Source organism: Dipteris shenzhenensis, chromosome 14 (assembly GCF_047967505.1).
Source record: "Dipteris shenzhenensis isolate YYH24624 ecotype China chromosome 14, Dip_SZ_1.0, whole genome shotgun sequence".
NCBI lineage: Eukaryota > Viridiplantae > Streptophyta > Polypodiopsida > Gleicheniales > Dipteridaceae > Dipteris > Dipteris shenzhenensis.
In genome coordinates, this window is record NC_141609.1 from 28693104 (window position 1) to 28709351 (window position 16248).

General features: G+C 37.9%; 1 protein-coding gene across 1 annotated transcript; it reads right to left on the minus strand.

Moving 5' to 3' along the window:
* Positions 1 to 13392: 13392 nt before the first annotated feature.
* LOC147894431 (uncharacterized) lies at positions 13393 to 15210 on the minus strand. Its single transcript, XM_087385309.1, has 7 exons — positions 14885 to 15210; positions 14641 to 14683; positions 14454 to 14510; positions 14239 to 14353; positions 13930 to 14047; positions 13715 to 13814; positions 13393 to 13494 (listed from the first exon to the last, which is right to left on the minus strand). Exons 1-7 carry the CDS (start codon positions 15208 to 15210, stop codon positions 13393 to 13395), a joined length of 861 nt encoding a protein of 286 aa, XP_087241435.1.
* Positions 15211 to 16248: the final 1038 nt, after the last annotated feature.

Genomic DNA, 16248 nt, shown 5'->3' on the forward strand with positions numbered 1-16248 from the left:
CACATCTTTCTGGATGTGCTACATAGCATATTATGTGGGGTGTATAGCACATACAATGTGCTATATACTCAAACTATGTGCTATATAGCTAATTTTGGGGTTTGAATAGAAGAAAGAGTGAGTTATATAGCATGCAAAGTTCACCATCTTTGTCTATGTGCTATATAGTCAAACTATCTACCATATAGCTACATCACAGATTCTATGGGGTGTTTAGCACCCTCATTGTGCTATATATCATTTGTGGTGTGCCATGACTATATATACTAAAACTCTGAGCTATATTGTTGATCCCATGCTTGGAATAGCACAAAGAGTGAGCTATATAGCATGCATAGTTCCACATCTATGTCTATGTGCTACATAGCATATTTTGTTGGTTGTACAACACACACAATGTGCTATATAGCAATCATGGTGTGCCACGACTATATATATACTGAAACTGCATGCTATATAGTTGATTTCATGCTTGGAATAGCACAAACATTGAGCTACATAACATGCATAGTTCCACATTTTTTTATGTGTGCTACATAGAATATTCCATTACCCACTGCCGTGAAGTCTTTGTATCCTCTGCACTATATTGGGCATCTTCATCTTTGTCTCCTCATTTTCCCTATTGTCTAGAGTCCCCTACATAGCATATACTGTGGGGTGTATAGCACACACAATATGCTATATAGCAGACTTGGTATACCATGACTATGTATACTATTAAAACTTTGTGCTATATAGCTTATTCATGGTTTGAATAGCTCATTGTTTGAGCTATATGGCATGAAAAGTTCCATACCTTTGTCTAGGTGCTACATAGCATATTCTCTAGGCTATATAGAACACAGTGTTTGCTATATAGCATAGCTAGTGTGCCACAACTATGTATACTCAAAGTATGTGTTATATAGTTGCTACTGTGGTTTGAATAGCACAAAAAATGAGCTATATAGCATGCAAAGTTCCACATCTTTGTATATGTGCTACATAGCATATTATGTGGGGTGTATAGCACACACAATGTGCCATATAGTAGATCTGGTGTGCCACGACTATATATACTATAAAAAATGTGTGCTATATAGCTGATTCCATGGTTTGAATAGCTCACCTTTTGAGCTATATGGCATGAAAGGTTCCACAGCTTTCATAGCATATTCTATGGGTTGGATAGCACACAAAATTTGCTATACATCATACTTGGTGTGCCACGACTATGTATACTTAAACTCTAGGCTATATAGTTTCCACTGTAGTTTGAATAGCACAAACAATGAGCTATACCTGAGCTATATAGCATGCAAAGTTCTACATCTTTGTCTATGTGCTACATAACATATTTTATGCGTTGTATAACACACACAATGTGCTATATAGTAGACTTGGTGTGCCAAAACTATGTATACTATTAAAACTTTGTGCTATATAGCTGATTCTATGGTTTGAATACCTCACCGTTTAAGCAATATGGCATGAAAAGTTCCATAGCTTTGTCTTTGTGCTACATAGCATATTCTATGGGTTGTATAGCACACACAATGTGCTATGTAGCAGACTTGGTGTTCCACATTTATGTATACTATTAAAACTGTGTGCTATATAGCTGATTCTGTGGCTTCAATAAATCATTGTTTGAGATATATGGCATGAAAAGTTCCACGGCTTGGTATGTGTACTACATAGCATATTCTATGGGCTATATAGCACATGGAATTTGCTATATAGCATACCTGGTGTGCCACAACTATGTATACTCAAACTATGTGCTATATAGTTGCTACTGTGGCTTGAATAGCACAAATAGTGAGATATATAGCATGCAAAGTTCCACATCTTTGTCTATGTGTTACATAGCATAATCTGTGGGGTGTATAGCACACACAATGTGCTATATAGCAGATATGGGGTGCCACGACTATGTATTCTATTAAAACTATGTGCTATAGGCCTGATTCTGTGGTTTGAATATCTCACTATTTGAGCTAGATGGCATGAAAAGTTCCACAGCTTTGTCTGTGTGCTACATAGCATATTCTATGGGTTGTATAGATCACACCATTTGCTATATAGCATACCTGGTGAGCCACAACTATGTATACTCAAACTATGTGCTATATAGTTGCTACTATGGTTTTAATAGCAGAAACAAAGAGCTATATAGCATGCAAAGTTCCACATCTTTGTCTATGTGCTACATAGCATATTCTGTGGGGTGTATAGCATGCACAATCTGTTATAAATAGCAGACTTGATGTGCTATTTACATGCCATTGAAAAAGTAGCTTGCACCATCATAACTGATGGGTGGAAGAATGTTATCAAGTGGCCCTTGGTCAATGTCATTGTTGTGACATTTAAAGGTGAGGCCTTCCATTAATGAATTAATATGAGCGATGAAGCCAAGACTGGAGAATTTATTGCCGAGCAACTAAGCAGATGTATTGAAGAGACTTTCCCTAAAATTTCAATTGATTACTATAATTCCAAGAATTGTCAAAAGAATGGAAAAATAATAAATCTCAGATATCGGTGTATTTGGGCATTGCCATGCTCATGCCACTACCTCGACCTTGTCATGGAGGATTGATACAAAACACTTGAGACCCAATTCTTTAAAGTCACTATGTATGATTCTCAAAAAGTGGTGTTATACTTTCTCAACCATGAGCGATTACTTGGTATATTCAGGAGTTACTAGCCTAAGGATCACTAGCTAGAGCTTTTGAAGCCAGGTGAAACACATTTCAGTACAAACTATAATGATTCAAGAGTGCTTGGAGTAGTAGGGGCCTGTAACTCAAAAAAATTTTAGTGCAAAGGCTACAGAGTGGATAGCAAATCCATGCTCAAATAGCGCTCGCACAGAATTCATAGAGTTAAAGACACTTTGTAATAATTTGGCATTTTGGAGGAGAGTATCTAATGCAATGGAAGTAATGGTGCCTATTGGTTTTCAATCCGTAGGTTAGATGTGAAAGAGCCAAGCATTGGAAGTGTAATATATGGCTTGGTGGACTATCAAGAGGAATGTTTGGAAGGAAAAAGCAATGCTCAATGAAGGTGGTTACAGTTTTTCTTGACGAACCCTATTGCAAAAGATGGTTCAAAAACAATGGAACCCAGCCGACAACTCTCTTCACTATGCCAATCATATATTAGATCCGCACTGGTGGGAAAATCGCATAGAGATAGATGTACAAATTATGCAATCATGGCACATGACCTTTTGAGGATAGGATTGAGTATGCCTCTACTATTACGAAACTCTCTACTTTTTGAAATAGAGAAGGATTGTTTGCCTATCCAAGAATCAAAGTGTTAGCCAAGGATATGCCTGCATGGAGATGGTGGGAAGAATGTGGAGCATCCACACCTCATCTAAAATCCTTGGCCATGAAGGTATTGCCACAACCTTATAAAAACTCCTATAGTGAACGAAACCAGAGTAACTACAAGTTTGTGCATTCTGTGACATGGAACCGCCTGATATCAGAGAGATGATAGAATCTTGTATACCTCTATGCAAATGGTAGAGTGTTGGATGATATAAAAGGAGTGTGCAGTGACGGTGATATGCCAAAGTGGGAACACACAAATCTTCCAGGTCTCTTGCATGATGCTCCTATACTTACACATCCTAAACCAAATTCTAGCAACTCAGAAGAAGAGGCGGTCTTGTGATGTACATTGGTGTCATCGAGTAATGTTGCAATTCAATAAAATGCAAATGAGATATTGCAATTCATCCTTATTTTTTATCATCTTTTAATGGTGCAATTCATTAAAACATGGCTAATGAGATGTTGCAATTCAACATTCTTTTACATCATTGTTTAATGGATCAACTAATTTAAAATACAAATGAAATGTTGCAATCCATTGCTCTTTTCCATTATTGCTTTAATCATGCAATTCATTTCAAATTCCTTATAACGCACCTCGTGACTTTGTAAATAACATGTCGGGGGCATAAAACGATGAAGAAAAGAGACACACTTAGGAGATTTCTACCTCTTGAAAGTGTAAGGGAAATATTTATAATTTTATGAAAATCTACTTGCATGTCTCACATGTGTATGGTCATCTTGTAGCTACTCAAATAAATTCTAAAACAACATCAAAGTGTAATTTGATGGTGTAGTTTAAGTAACCATGCCATTTTACATTAACCTAAATTTAACATTAAAAAGCATAAGTATTGACCAAACATGGCAACAACTTGTCATCATATTATATATGTTCAAAGTATACATGATGAGCCAAAAAAATACAAGGCTCAATTTGCAATAATTATAAGTACATTGGATATGGCCCAAAAATTACAAGGATTGCCATTTAGCAAAAGATATAAAGGCTAAGTAGCAAAACAAACTCCATCTGTAATCAAAGATTCAAAAAAGTTGTCATTGCATAGTGTACCGTAGAAATGTTAGTTTGTCAGCCCACATGAACAATTGCACCATTGGCAATTGTTCTGTGGCATAATGAATATGTTGCACAATAGGACAATTGCTACAATGGTAGCAAGGACAGAAAATAGAATCACTAACATGTTGGTGATCGAGGAGCGTTTGAAGCATACCGATTGGAAAAACCCAATGATTAAAATAGCATGTAACACGTTCCCAAGACAACACAAAACATGTTATAAATTTGCAAATACACAATACAATTTGGGAATTTATTATAATTTCTCACAACGTCTACAAATCCATTAAAAAAATTGATATATGTCCTTACAATATATGTCCAAAGTGCAACAACATATTTAATAAGTACAAGAGTTCCATCATGTTACAGTCTCTGCAACTGAGGATCCACTAAAAATGTTGCTTTGATGCCAAGAACCTCATACAATTGATGGGCCTGAGGATCATTATAGGTCGGACATGAATCCCAGGTTTGACATGGGAGAGCATAATAACCTGTCTTTCATTGTATCAAAACAGTCTTGGTATATAGGACATAAAGGTGCATCATCCACATAAGTAATATGCCTCAGAATGGTCGAGGGTTTTCTGACAGTCAAGACCAAAAAATTTGGATCCAAGTTACGAACACAACCTCCTTCAATAATATGTTGAAGTGTGGCCTGTGCATCTCATGCCTAATGACAATATGCAACGAAAATTTGGTATTGCTTCTCGTAGGCATTTTTGATGTCTTTTTTGTGTCCATATTGTTGGGCAATGTATTCAGGCAATTCATTTCAGCAAGGAGCCATTCGTTCTCACTTACTACCCCGCCTTGATATTCAAACATAGCATCACAGACTATGATGCTAGGAAAAGTGAAATCTTCCCTTGCCGAATTTTTTGGTGCTAGTTGTGGGCTCCTTGTAGCATCATCACCCTCTTAAATCTTACCCCCTCTGCACCCTCAACCACTGTGTGTAGCTTCATGCACGTTCATAAAGAGTTCACTGGAAGTCATAGAAACTACACAATGCAAAACATGGTTAATGAGTACATGATCATCGATATAACAACTATTTGCACAAATGGAAAACTTGGCATTCACTTCAAGAGATATCACTTTACTCACCTGAAGACAAGATTCCCATGTTGCTTGGTGGTGATGCTACCATAGGGATAGCAGTTGTGGAGGGTGCCCTTGGTTGCGATGGCCGTCACGTGCATGCTTGAGGAGAAGACGAAAGTCTACAAGCATGTCCATCAACATGAACTTTGCATATAAAACCTTTGCAAAGTATAGTGGCACACACCTACTATGAAGCTTCTCTAATTTGATCATGCAATAAATATAATATGCATTCTCCCTCATAGTTCCATGCTTGCAATTTTTGATGGGCCACTGTTCATGTGATCTATCACCGTAGTCCCAAACTACTGCTATGTTGTCATCTTGGGGGTTTCACCTAAAAAAGTTTTAGTGTACCATGCACATTCAAAAGAAGGGGTATTTTAATCGAATGCTTAAAAAAAAAAGAATTACAATAAGAGGAGGGGGTTTTTAATTGAAGTTTTGAAAAAAATCACTTAGTTTGTAAGTAAAGAGGGGTGTTTTTATTATGGAAGAAATTTTAGTTGAGGGTTTGTTTAAATACCCTTTGAATGCACATAATACATAGGGTTTCTTAGTAGTGCACCTCTGAGGTCATCATTTTGGTGACCACGGTATTGATGTAGTCCTACTTCCAACCATTTGGATCATGATAGAGGCAAGCGTTGGTAATTGCAGGAGCCTCATATCTCCTTGTTGGTAGGAGGGTAGCATCAACCACGTCTATTATGTGTTTGATGGCTAACCTATCCCTCACATTTTAGTCTGGTGACTAGTATGCTGCTTTCATTGAACGTTGCGATGAGGATGTCATGGTGAGAGAGAACAAGTGAAGATCTAATAACCACACCAATAAACAATGAGTGACATGGTGTTGAAACATTTAATTGTAAGATACGTATTCAAATTACAATATGTGAGAATTTATCTAGCTATTTTAATTGTGGATTGAACATGTTTGATTAAATTGAACAAGATGAGTATCTTGAATTTTAAGTGATATGATTGTGCAGGTTGAAGGACATAAATAAAAAAGACAAACTCTTGCAAATTGTTACAATCAAGTTGAAAATACATGTTTTAGGAACTTTAATAATCCATATGTACAATCCAAAGACACTACAAATTTAGCAATCGAAATTGCAGTCATATGGGTCAAGATAAAAAAAGATGTAGCCTATGTTCATCACGTCTTCATTTCCTTAATGGGTCTCATTGCCACATCCTTGATTGCATTGAAACTATGCAATTTTGTCAAAATTGCTTTGAACATGGTAGCTCACTCCTTAGGATCAATCCTGTATAGCGAGTTCATGCAATCAGAGGTATGGTGCAATTTACACCATCCTCAACACCCCCTCTTAAATTGCACTAAGTAAGTAGAGGGTGCATGTACAAGACCTTTTTGTGGATTTAGTTTGGAGCATATGATAGCATCCAAAACTAAAAAGAAAGTCGACAAAGAAATCAGAGAAGTGCATGTGTGTGTGAGCAGAGTGACTACATAGCGAAAGCATGTACAATGAGTACAACTTATGATCTTGTACATAAATTTGCATTTCCCACTATTAAGTTGTGGTTCATCCTTCACCTTTGGGAATAAAACCCAAAAGATAGGCCAAAGGAAAGAGAATGGAAATATGCAAAAGGAAGTCCACTTGGATCAAAGACTAGTTAATCAAAAGATGACTGTGTGGAGAACTATGTGTATGGTTGCATGTCAAAGTTGATCATGTCATGAGTCACCATGGACTGTGTAGTTGCTCTGAGGAAGAGGTATCCAAATCTGAAGCTAGTTGATGTAGTTGTGAAGAAGGAATCTGGTAGGTCATGACATACAAGAGTGTCACCAACCCAACAGTACTTTATAGCAATGTCGGAGAGTTGTCAGAGGTTGCTATAGTAGAGCTATAATCTCTATCAAATGATGCGGGTTGAAGAAGATCGCATACTTAGCGTGGGCAGAGTGATCCAGGGGTTGAAAATCTAGGGCCAAAGGTGTAGGTGTGATACACTACTCTATTGATGAAGAGCCCATAAAACTGACAAGGTATGGCAACTTGTTAAACCTATATGCTCAACTGTCATATGCTGAAGGTTATCTGATGTGTGCATGGATAAACGTCCATCGACATGGGATGTAGATTCTTTCATGAGATCATCAAGAAGGATATGATAGTATAGAGGTCTAGAAGCCTAGAATATCACTCAAAAACATAAGATATCCTTGAGGCATATGTGCTACCAGATGCTAATGTAGGGACAGATCTATAGTCCTGGATCCAACCACTAATCTGCATCAAGTATGGATTGTATATGACAGCCATAAGTGCATTCTAAAATACTAACATTCCCCAAGTTGCGCTATGGCTAAGCCTGATGATGTCCACTACACTAGGGCAGGAGTGCATTGATGCATAAATATTCTCATGCTAAGGAATGATCAACTGATTGGAGGTGGTGATAATGCAATGTGGCATGACTGAGCAATGCTGGAATGTCCTGTAGACTAATCTGCTAATCTGAAATGCTTGTGGAAATTGTGTCCAAGGTATGCTCTGTGTTAGAGGTGAAAGCATTAGTGACGGATGTTGGAATGGAATCATCTAAAGAGTTGAATACGCTGTGGCATGTATCTCCGAATGCATGCTGCTAAAGATGTGAGTGCCTTGTACTAAGGACTTACTTGATGAATAACTTCATGATCATAACTAAAATTTTGCCCTGTATTTGCATCTAATGTGATAGTAGATGGAGTCAGATCCATGCATGAATGAGATGGTTGTACATCATCACTAGAATCAAACTGTGCTGATGTAGTTGGGACTGCTCGTGCTGAGGGCTTAGTGTCAAATGTGCCTAATGCTAATGGATTACCAAGAAATGTGCACGATTAAAATGTGCAGTCTGATCCATGCTAACATGTGGAACATCTATGTTTGATCTCTCAAGAGCAATGAGGCTCGAGTCACTGTCGTAAACTACTACATATACTGTGGCAATAAATGATCGAAGTAGGTTCTCTTTTGACTCACGGATCTTGTCCGGAGTCATGACTAGTATATCATTAACTGTGTGATGTGGATAACTCCATGTTGGAGGTAGGCTGGTGCTCTATCCAAGAGGCTTACTTGTGTACTAGCAACAACGAGAGTGTCTACCCATGAGGACACTGTGTGAAAGCTCCCACCACTAGGGGCTTATGCTAAACTATCAAAACCAATTCATGGTGGAAGAACTACATGCATGCCAAGATCAATCCTTGGGGGGTTCACCTCAAAAAAATTAGTGTACCACATGCATTCAAAAGGAGGGGTATTTTAATCTAAATTGTTGAAAAAAATTAACAGAATTACAATAACAAGAGGGGTTTTTAATTCAATTTTTGAAAAAATTCACTTAGTTCATAAGTAAAGAGAGGTGTTTTTATTGTGGGAGAAATTTTAGTTGAGGTGTTTTTTTAATACCCTTTGAACGCATGTGATACATAGGGCTTTTTAGTAGTACACCCCTCGAGAATCAATATTGTAATAAAGTGATGAGAACTATGTGTTGGGCATAGCCAAGAGGCTATACAAGCCTAATGTATGTGTACAGGTACCAATGCCATAAAATTGTCAAAATGAATATGATTGTAATGGGTGCCATATGTGCTTGCAAGATGTGTGCAAAAATCCTGAATCTAAGTAAGATCACTCTACCAAGTGTCACGTTGTGTGATGAACTACCAAATGCCAAGAGAACTAAACTGGTGTTAGATGTGTGAGTGTGTACATTGATGATATAACCAAAGGGTCTGACGCCACTGAGAACTAATCGGGTAATGTGGCAATGACTTATTTGGCTTGGTGGAGTTGAGTTTCCTCTAAAGCTGAGCTAGTCTATAGATAGACTACATGTCAAAGCATCAAATACAGCAAAAGAATTTTATCTCAATTCATTTTATGTGTTCGGTATGTTGCAATAGATTAGGATGTGGTTCCAATGATGAGGATTGAATGATGCTGACCTGTGGATACTCAAAATGTAGATCTGGGTGGTCAACCCAATGTGGGTTGATGGAATGTTCAAAGAGATCTATGAAATCACAAAGATTCTATCTCTGTTGTGGGTCCTTGCAATGCCATCCATCGTGAAGGCTCTTGTGAGGCTCTAGTGGCTATGCTACTGATGGAGAGATCTGTTGCTGCAAAGTCACTCGTTTGGCATTGATAGAGGTGGTTGTTGGTGGATGGAGGCTTCTACAACAACATAAGAGATGTGCATGTGAGGTCACATAGATGGAGTGTGTGGGAGCCGAGTCACTCTATGAGGAGCATGTGGGTCTCAAACCAAACTCAGCTAACTAAGGTGGCATACTAACTGAGCCACTAACTAGAGTACATAAAGATAGCTGTCATCCAGCTATTATTCATGGGTGGTGTACCAACCGCATCTGTAGCTAACAAGTCGGTGACATAAATGCACAACGGTCACCCTGGCATATCACGAGTGGAGCTCGATATCTCAACAGAGCTCTCCCTCGTTCTTGGGACAAACAATGGACTCACAAAGCTCTCTCTCACAATATCAAAGAATGAACTATCTCATAAGGCCCTTTATCTCATGCAATCGCAAATGGACAAGGAGATCTCTTGAGATCTCTCATAAAAACTCAGAACAAGAGTCTATTTCTCATCGAACACTCAAGAAATTACTCAAAGAAACCCATGAAAATTCAAAATACCATAACTTGATCTCATGAAGCAGAATGGAGCGCTTCCTGAACTGGAAAAAAGGAAGATGAGCTCTATAAGAAGAGATGAAGAGTGATGAAGGTGGAAAAAAATTAAGATATATGTAGATACATACATACATAGAGAGAGAGAGAGAGAGAGAGAGAGAGAGAGAGGAGTGCACATGATGTAGCTACGTGTACACTAGGTTGTATTGAACATAAAAATGAATATATACATGTGAATCCCTTAGGATTAGGGTTAGGGTTAGGGATTTACCCTAATGCTCCAGAGGTATGGACCATCCTCAAGAAATAGTAGTAGCAATAGGCAAAGTATGCTGATAGAACAACCTTGCCTACAACCTAGTCAATGGGGAGTTCTAGTCAAAGTGAGGTTCTCTTGGATGTGTGGTCTTAACCCATCTGACATATGTTTTACAACGTTGTGGGAGACACATCAGCATACCGTGAAGACTTTCTCCATTGAAAAATGTAGTGACAACCCAAAGCTCTTGGGTGTGTGAGTACCCTAAAACTCTTCGGGCTACTATCATCGTCGCTAGCTCGTTCTTTAGTGTTGCATGTGCATGGGCATCATGTCTATTACTCCTCTTTCTAGTGTACCATGATGTTGGCTAGGACACCCACAACCTATATTCAAAAAACCTTTCCTTCTCCTCCCTTGACCATTGGTTCATGCATGGTTAGCGCTTGCAATGGAAAGTGTACTGTGTGAGAGCACGTGTTGGCAAATGTTGTACATAGTTGTATCTGTGCTCTCCCTCAGCTTGCAGTGTTTACATCTAGCCCAAGTCTAGCCATCTTGGTCATATGGACTAGGGCACTAGCTATTGCCTTTCCTACAACCCCTTTCTCCTTTATGTTTTTTCTTCAAGTAGAAACTTGTGAGGCCTTCTATTTAGTCATCCACACTGCTAGCTTCTCCTCTCCATTGACAAGCTAAGCGACATTGTTTGTCTTTGCATGTATTTTCCATTGGCCTATAGGTTCTCCCAATACTCGAGGGGAAAATTTCTCAATTACTAATTTAACATCCAACCTTAACATTCAGACACATCCTTGTACAAAAGGTCAAATATTCAAGTTTGTGTTTCATCTCGTAAATGTTTTGATGTGGAAATGGCCTAAATTTCTTCGTCACTCACTTGTCGCTCAATCCTACCAAGTGTTCAAATGTTATTTGATGAAAAACAATCAAAACTTCATCCTTCAACCGGTCAGCCTCATTCTCTTGTGTTGCCATCGCAGATAGGTGTGTAGTGATCTAATGCATGCAACAATCATTTTTTAAGTGCTAAAACTACTTTTAAATTATAAAGAACACACGAATTACACATTCAATGCTAATGGGATTTAATCCCCTCACAAATGACATGCAACACAATTGATTGTCATGATCCCAAATTACTTTCATAGAATTTCCGATTTATATAATAATAAATACTAAATATGTTTTGCTTTTCAAAACAATGGACTATTATGTCAAGTAATCATGCATCCCACTACATGATCCAATATTATTTAAAAGTAGTAGAAATCTTCGTAAAGTCACTATCTAGTATCAACCTATCAGGTGGTGGAGGCTAGTACAAGAAAGCTCCTGTATTTAAAGATTTCTTATTTGTTTATATCTTCAGTATCATTGTTCTTTGCAAAACAAAGTTTAAGTTTGAAGAAGCCATTCTTTGTGGAAAAGGGAATGGAGGAGAAACAAAAGGACAACAAAGAAAAAAATCAATAATAGAAAGGAGGACAAAAAGAAAAACAACATTTGGCAAATTATGCATGCAATCATTACTACTTATTGTTTATTTTAAATGAAAGATCCTTACTACCTTGTTTTTAATTTAAATGAATGAGTGATTGTATTTTCATGGAGGTTGATCATTTTAACTTATTAGATTTATAATTACAATTAGATAAATCCAAGATATGATTTAAATCTCTCTTTTTTTGGGCTTTTTTTCAATTATTAGTGCAAAATTATTGTATGAGAGGGGTATGAGTAAAACAACTTTCTATGTGGAATGGACTATGCCAATCTGCATAAGTGAACTTATGATTTGGGAATGATCATTTTAGAAAGTAAAATTTTCATTTGGGAAGGATTTTTTAGCGAAATCCAAATACAAAAGATAAGCTTAAAATTAATGAAATGTGTGTTTATTATAAAGGCACCTTGGAAATTGGAATACAACCAGCTCTTACTCTATGCACTCACTACTACTGATAGTAGAAAAAAGAGTAGCCTCCTAACTATCTTTTTCCTCTCCCTTATATACAAATCCCTTTAACAAGGTATGGTAATACCATTCTCTCGCATTGAAATTCATGTACACCTACCCATTAGAAGGGCAAGTACCATCAAATAGAGTGCCTAAATGGTCTAAAATGCTTGAATAAAAATTTAGAAATAAAATACATCAAGAATGGAGCCAATTAGAATTCAATTCTGACGTGAAAACAACCCACTTTAAAGATAGAAATTTCTAAACTCTATGGAATAGGACCTTTCGTATATTGCACGATAACACCACAAACATGGGGCAATTGAGTAAATTTCACATTGTTATGTTTGTGATGGTGAAATGTTCATTGACCCATAAGCTGCTATTTGTGCCATTCCCACGAGTTTTTACAAGGCAGTTACCCTTTCATATATCATGAACCAATCAATCTCGACCAAACTTCCCTTGTAGCCGTCACATTAATCATGCATATTTTTAAAAAGTATTTCAAAATTTTTCTAGTATTAAATGCATCTTCTATATAAAATGTAAAGAATTCACAGAATCCTTACAACATTCTCAATTACATATTATAGAATTCTTTTTGAAAATCTTTGATAGAATCCTTTAGCTTTCTCAACTACAAATTATAGCTCTTGTTAAATTAAAAGCTTCATTTGAAACTCTAAATATGGATCCATAACATTGTGCAAAAGGTTCACCTTGAGGTGAGGGGGTCAAGATTCATAATGAGAAAGGCATATTAAATAAAGCCATAACTCTAAATATGGATCCATAACATTGTGCAAAAGGTTCACCTTGAGGTGAGGGGGTTAAGATTCATAATGAGAAATTCATCGATAGGCTATCTTCAAAACCTATAAAAAGTTTGGCCATCAAACATCAATTTGTCTTCAAATGTGATTTTTTGGAGGGGGCTTTGTATCGCTGAAAATAGAAATTAGCAAAGAGTAGAAGCAATGAGATCATGTAATAGAACATCACCTGTATTCACAACATAGGACCAAGTTAGTCTCGTGTGTGTGTGTGTGTGTGTGAGAGAGAGAGAGAGAGAGAGAGACTTGGTTGTAAAACTACAATGGTTTTTTTGTAGATGGATTTAAGGAAGTAGAGAAAACCTTGCATAAGAATTGTGGGTATGGAGCATGAATTTTGATACAATAATATGCTTTTTTGTAGATGGGTTTAAGGAAGTAGAGAAAACCTTGCATAAGAATTGTGGGTATGGAGCATGAATTTTGATACAATAATATGCTTGAATCATGTTGAAGATAAATTGAGTCATCTGAAGTTGAGTAAGATACCTGGAAAGCAAAAACAATTACCATCTTATAATTCTTTCATTGAAGACAACCAGTACAATATAATGCATGTACTCTACATAGCTACAATAAAAGATGCATAAGTGGGAATATTTACCTTCCCCAGAAAAGGTAAGCCTTTCGCTTCTTTTCATCGTTTCGAAGAATGGTAGAAAGTAGATAATAGAAATACATGAACACATGTACCAAAGAGTTGATTGCTGCAGAGAAGTAAGCTGGCAAACAAGAAAAATGGCAAGTTAGTGCTTGAATATTAATTATTTTGGATAATATACGGTATACCCACAATTCTAGCTAAGTTTAATAAATTTGGAGAAGCCGTTTTTAAACGGCTGCATATCCTTGTGAAGTGGAGCTTCGGAAATTCCTTTAAGTACTTAGCTAGAATATGCCAAGAAGCACTCACCATCACCCCCAGGCGCATGATGAGCAATCATCCACCAAATGAGGACAACCGAAACGTGATGATAGACATGGAGCACAGTGACTTGTCGAATATTGCGCTTGAGCAACATTATCATCTGTTAAGATTCCATGCACGAATTAACAAAACGATTAGAGTGCTTCCACGAAATAGTTTCTTTCAACAATCGGCAAAAAAAATGCTTCAAATTTTCTCACCGTGTCCATGAATTCAACGTACTTGGAGATGTAGAATATATATATATAATGTGCCAACTGCAGATAATAAATCATTATTTGCGAGCAGCCATCAGGTTACGCAATAATGGGAAATTCCAACAAACAAATGATCAAACGATTCGCTTCACGATGTATTGTTTAAAATGATACCTAAACAGAAACTCACCTTTGTTTCACGCTCATCGTATGCATTGCCCCAAAGCGAGTACCTGTCGAAAATATGAAAAAGCAGATCGCGCTGTAAACCTTTATGCAAGACACTATTACAAGGAGCTTTCCACACTAATCGTCCCTTGAAGAGAGGAATAAGTATTGCAAGCATGTAGAGGCCGCCAAACTTGTAACGTAGACATAGACGCCGCCAAAAATAGTGGTTTACTTGGGAATGAGATGGAAGAACAATCTCTCACCTTAGTTGAAAGCTGCTGTAAGCAATGCCGACGCACATGTACAAGCTCATACCCAAGCAGATGCAGTTGTGGACAATAACTAGGCCCTGAAGACATGCAGGCTCTTGAAAGCGGGGCTTCAGACCGGCTATCTTGATCCATCGAAGGCCCAATGCAACGGTGCCCACATAGAGGCAGATCGCAAGAAGAACCGCGGTAGGGCTATCGATGGTAGGCAAGCCCTTGGTGGGAGGTGTACCGGTAAGACGAACACCGTTGACGTTGAGCAACCCGAAGAACGCACCAGAGACCACAGCGTCTGTGGTCTTGTAGAACTCGGCTGCCATACCTGCCCAAATCGTCTATTCTTGCCCACTGCTTTTCTGTCACTTAATCGGAGGTGCTCGATGGACTTTGAAGGTGCTATCTGCAGACTTCCTGACGTCCTAAAGAAAGGCTCGTGGTAGGAGAGCCGTGGACAATCTTTGCACAAACTGCCAAGCTTCTGGATCCTGGAAATGTGCTCCAAATTCACATTGCTTTCTCGCAATCCTTTCTGCCTTGTATTATAGTGCGGGGGCCATCTACGAGTCACGACCACATTGATCTTCGACACGACCGACTGCTAGACCGACCAAATCGATTTCCATTTATGGCCCGCTTGGCGACGCTTCTATGCGTTCTGCGCTTCTATGCTGTAGTCGAATCGTGATGGTCCAAGGTCGGATGGAAGGAAATCTCTACTCTTCGACCAGAGTCAATTATTTCATAGAAATAAACTCTCACAAGGGTGGAACGAAATCTCCACTTTGGATCAAAGTCAATTATTTCACAGAAATAACTCTCACAACCAAGGTGGTGCAAAGAAACAAGGAGAAAACAAAACTATCACAAGCACTACAAGTAAACAAAACTATCACACCATTACAAGTAAGTTCTAGGGAGGTCATCACTATCAAAGTATCGATTGCAACCTTGGATGACTTCCTCTGTATTCCATTCCAAACTGTCTTGTAACTCTGATGTATCTCAAGACTCTTTTGATTGCATTCTAGTGAGCTATTTTGAATTTGCCATAAACTGTGCAAGTGAACTTACTGCATAACAAATATCTGGCCTTGTGATAGTCACATATATAAGAGATCCGATGAGTTGCGATAGTACTTGTCATTGACAGTAGGCTTGTCTAGATATAAGTTTCAAACTTTGTTCCATAGGAGTGGCTGCAATCTTGCAATATGCATACAAAACTTCTTTAAGAGACTCTCCATAGGGTGAACGTTTTCTTAAGTGTAGCCCTATAAGACACGGCCCACTTTCTGATGCCGAGACTGATGCTAAATACAAAGTTTTTTTTTTAAAGCAAGTGAAAAGTGTCAGAAAGT

Bases quoted from the DNA above. Each gene is read 5' to 3' on its own strand.
- LOC147894431 (XM_087385309.1), bottom strand. From the start codon at position 15,210: ATGGCAGCCGAGTTCTACAAGACCACAGACGCTGTGGTCTCTGGTGCG. The intron at 14,684-14,884 runs GTGAGAGATTGT...TATTTTCGACAG, and splicing joins TACAGCAGCTTTCAACTAAG to GTACTCGCTTTGGGGCAATG. The intron at 13,815-13,929 runs GTAAATATTCCC...TTTGCTTTCCAG, and splicing joins GCTTACCTTTTCTGGGGAAG to GTATCTTACTCAACTTCAGA.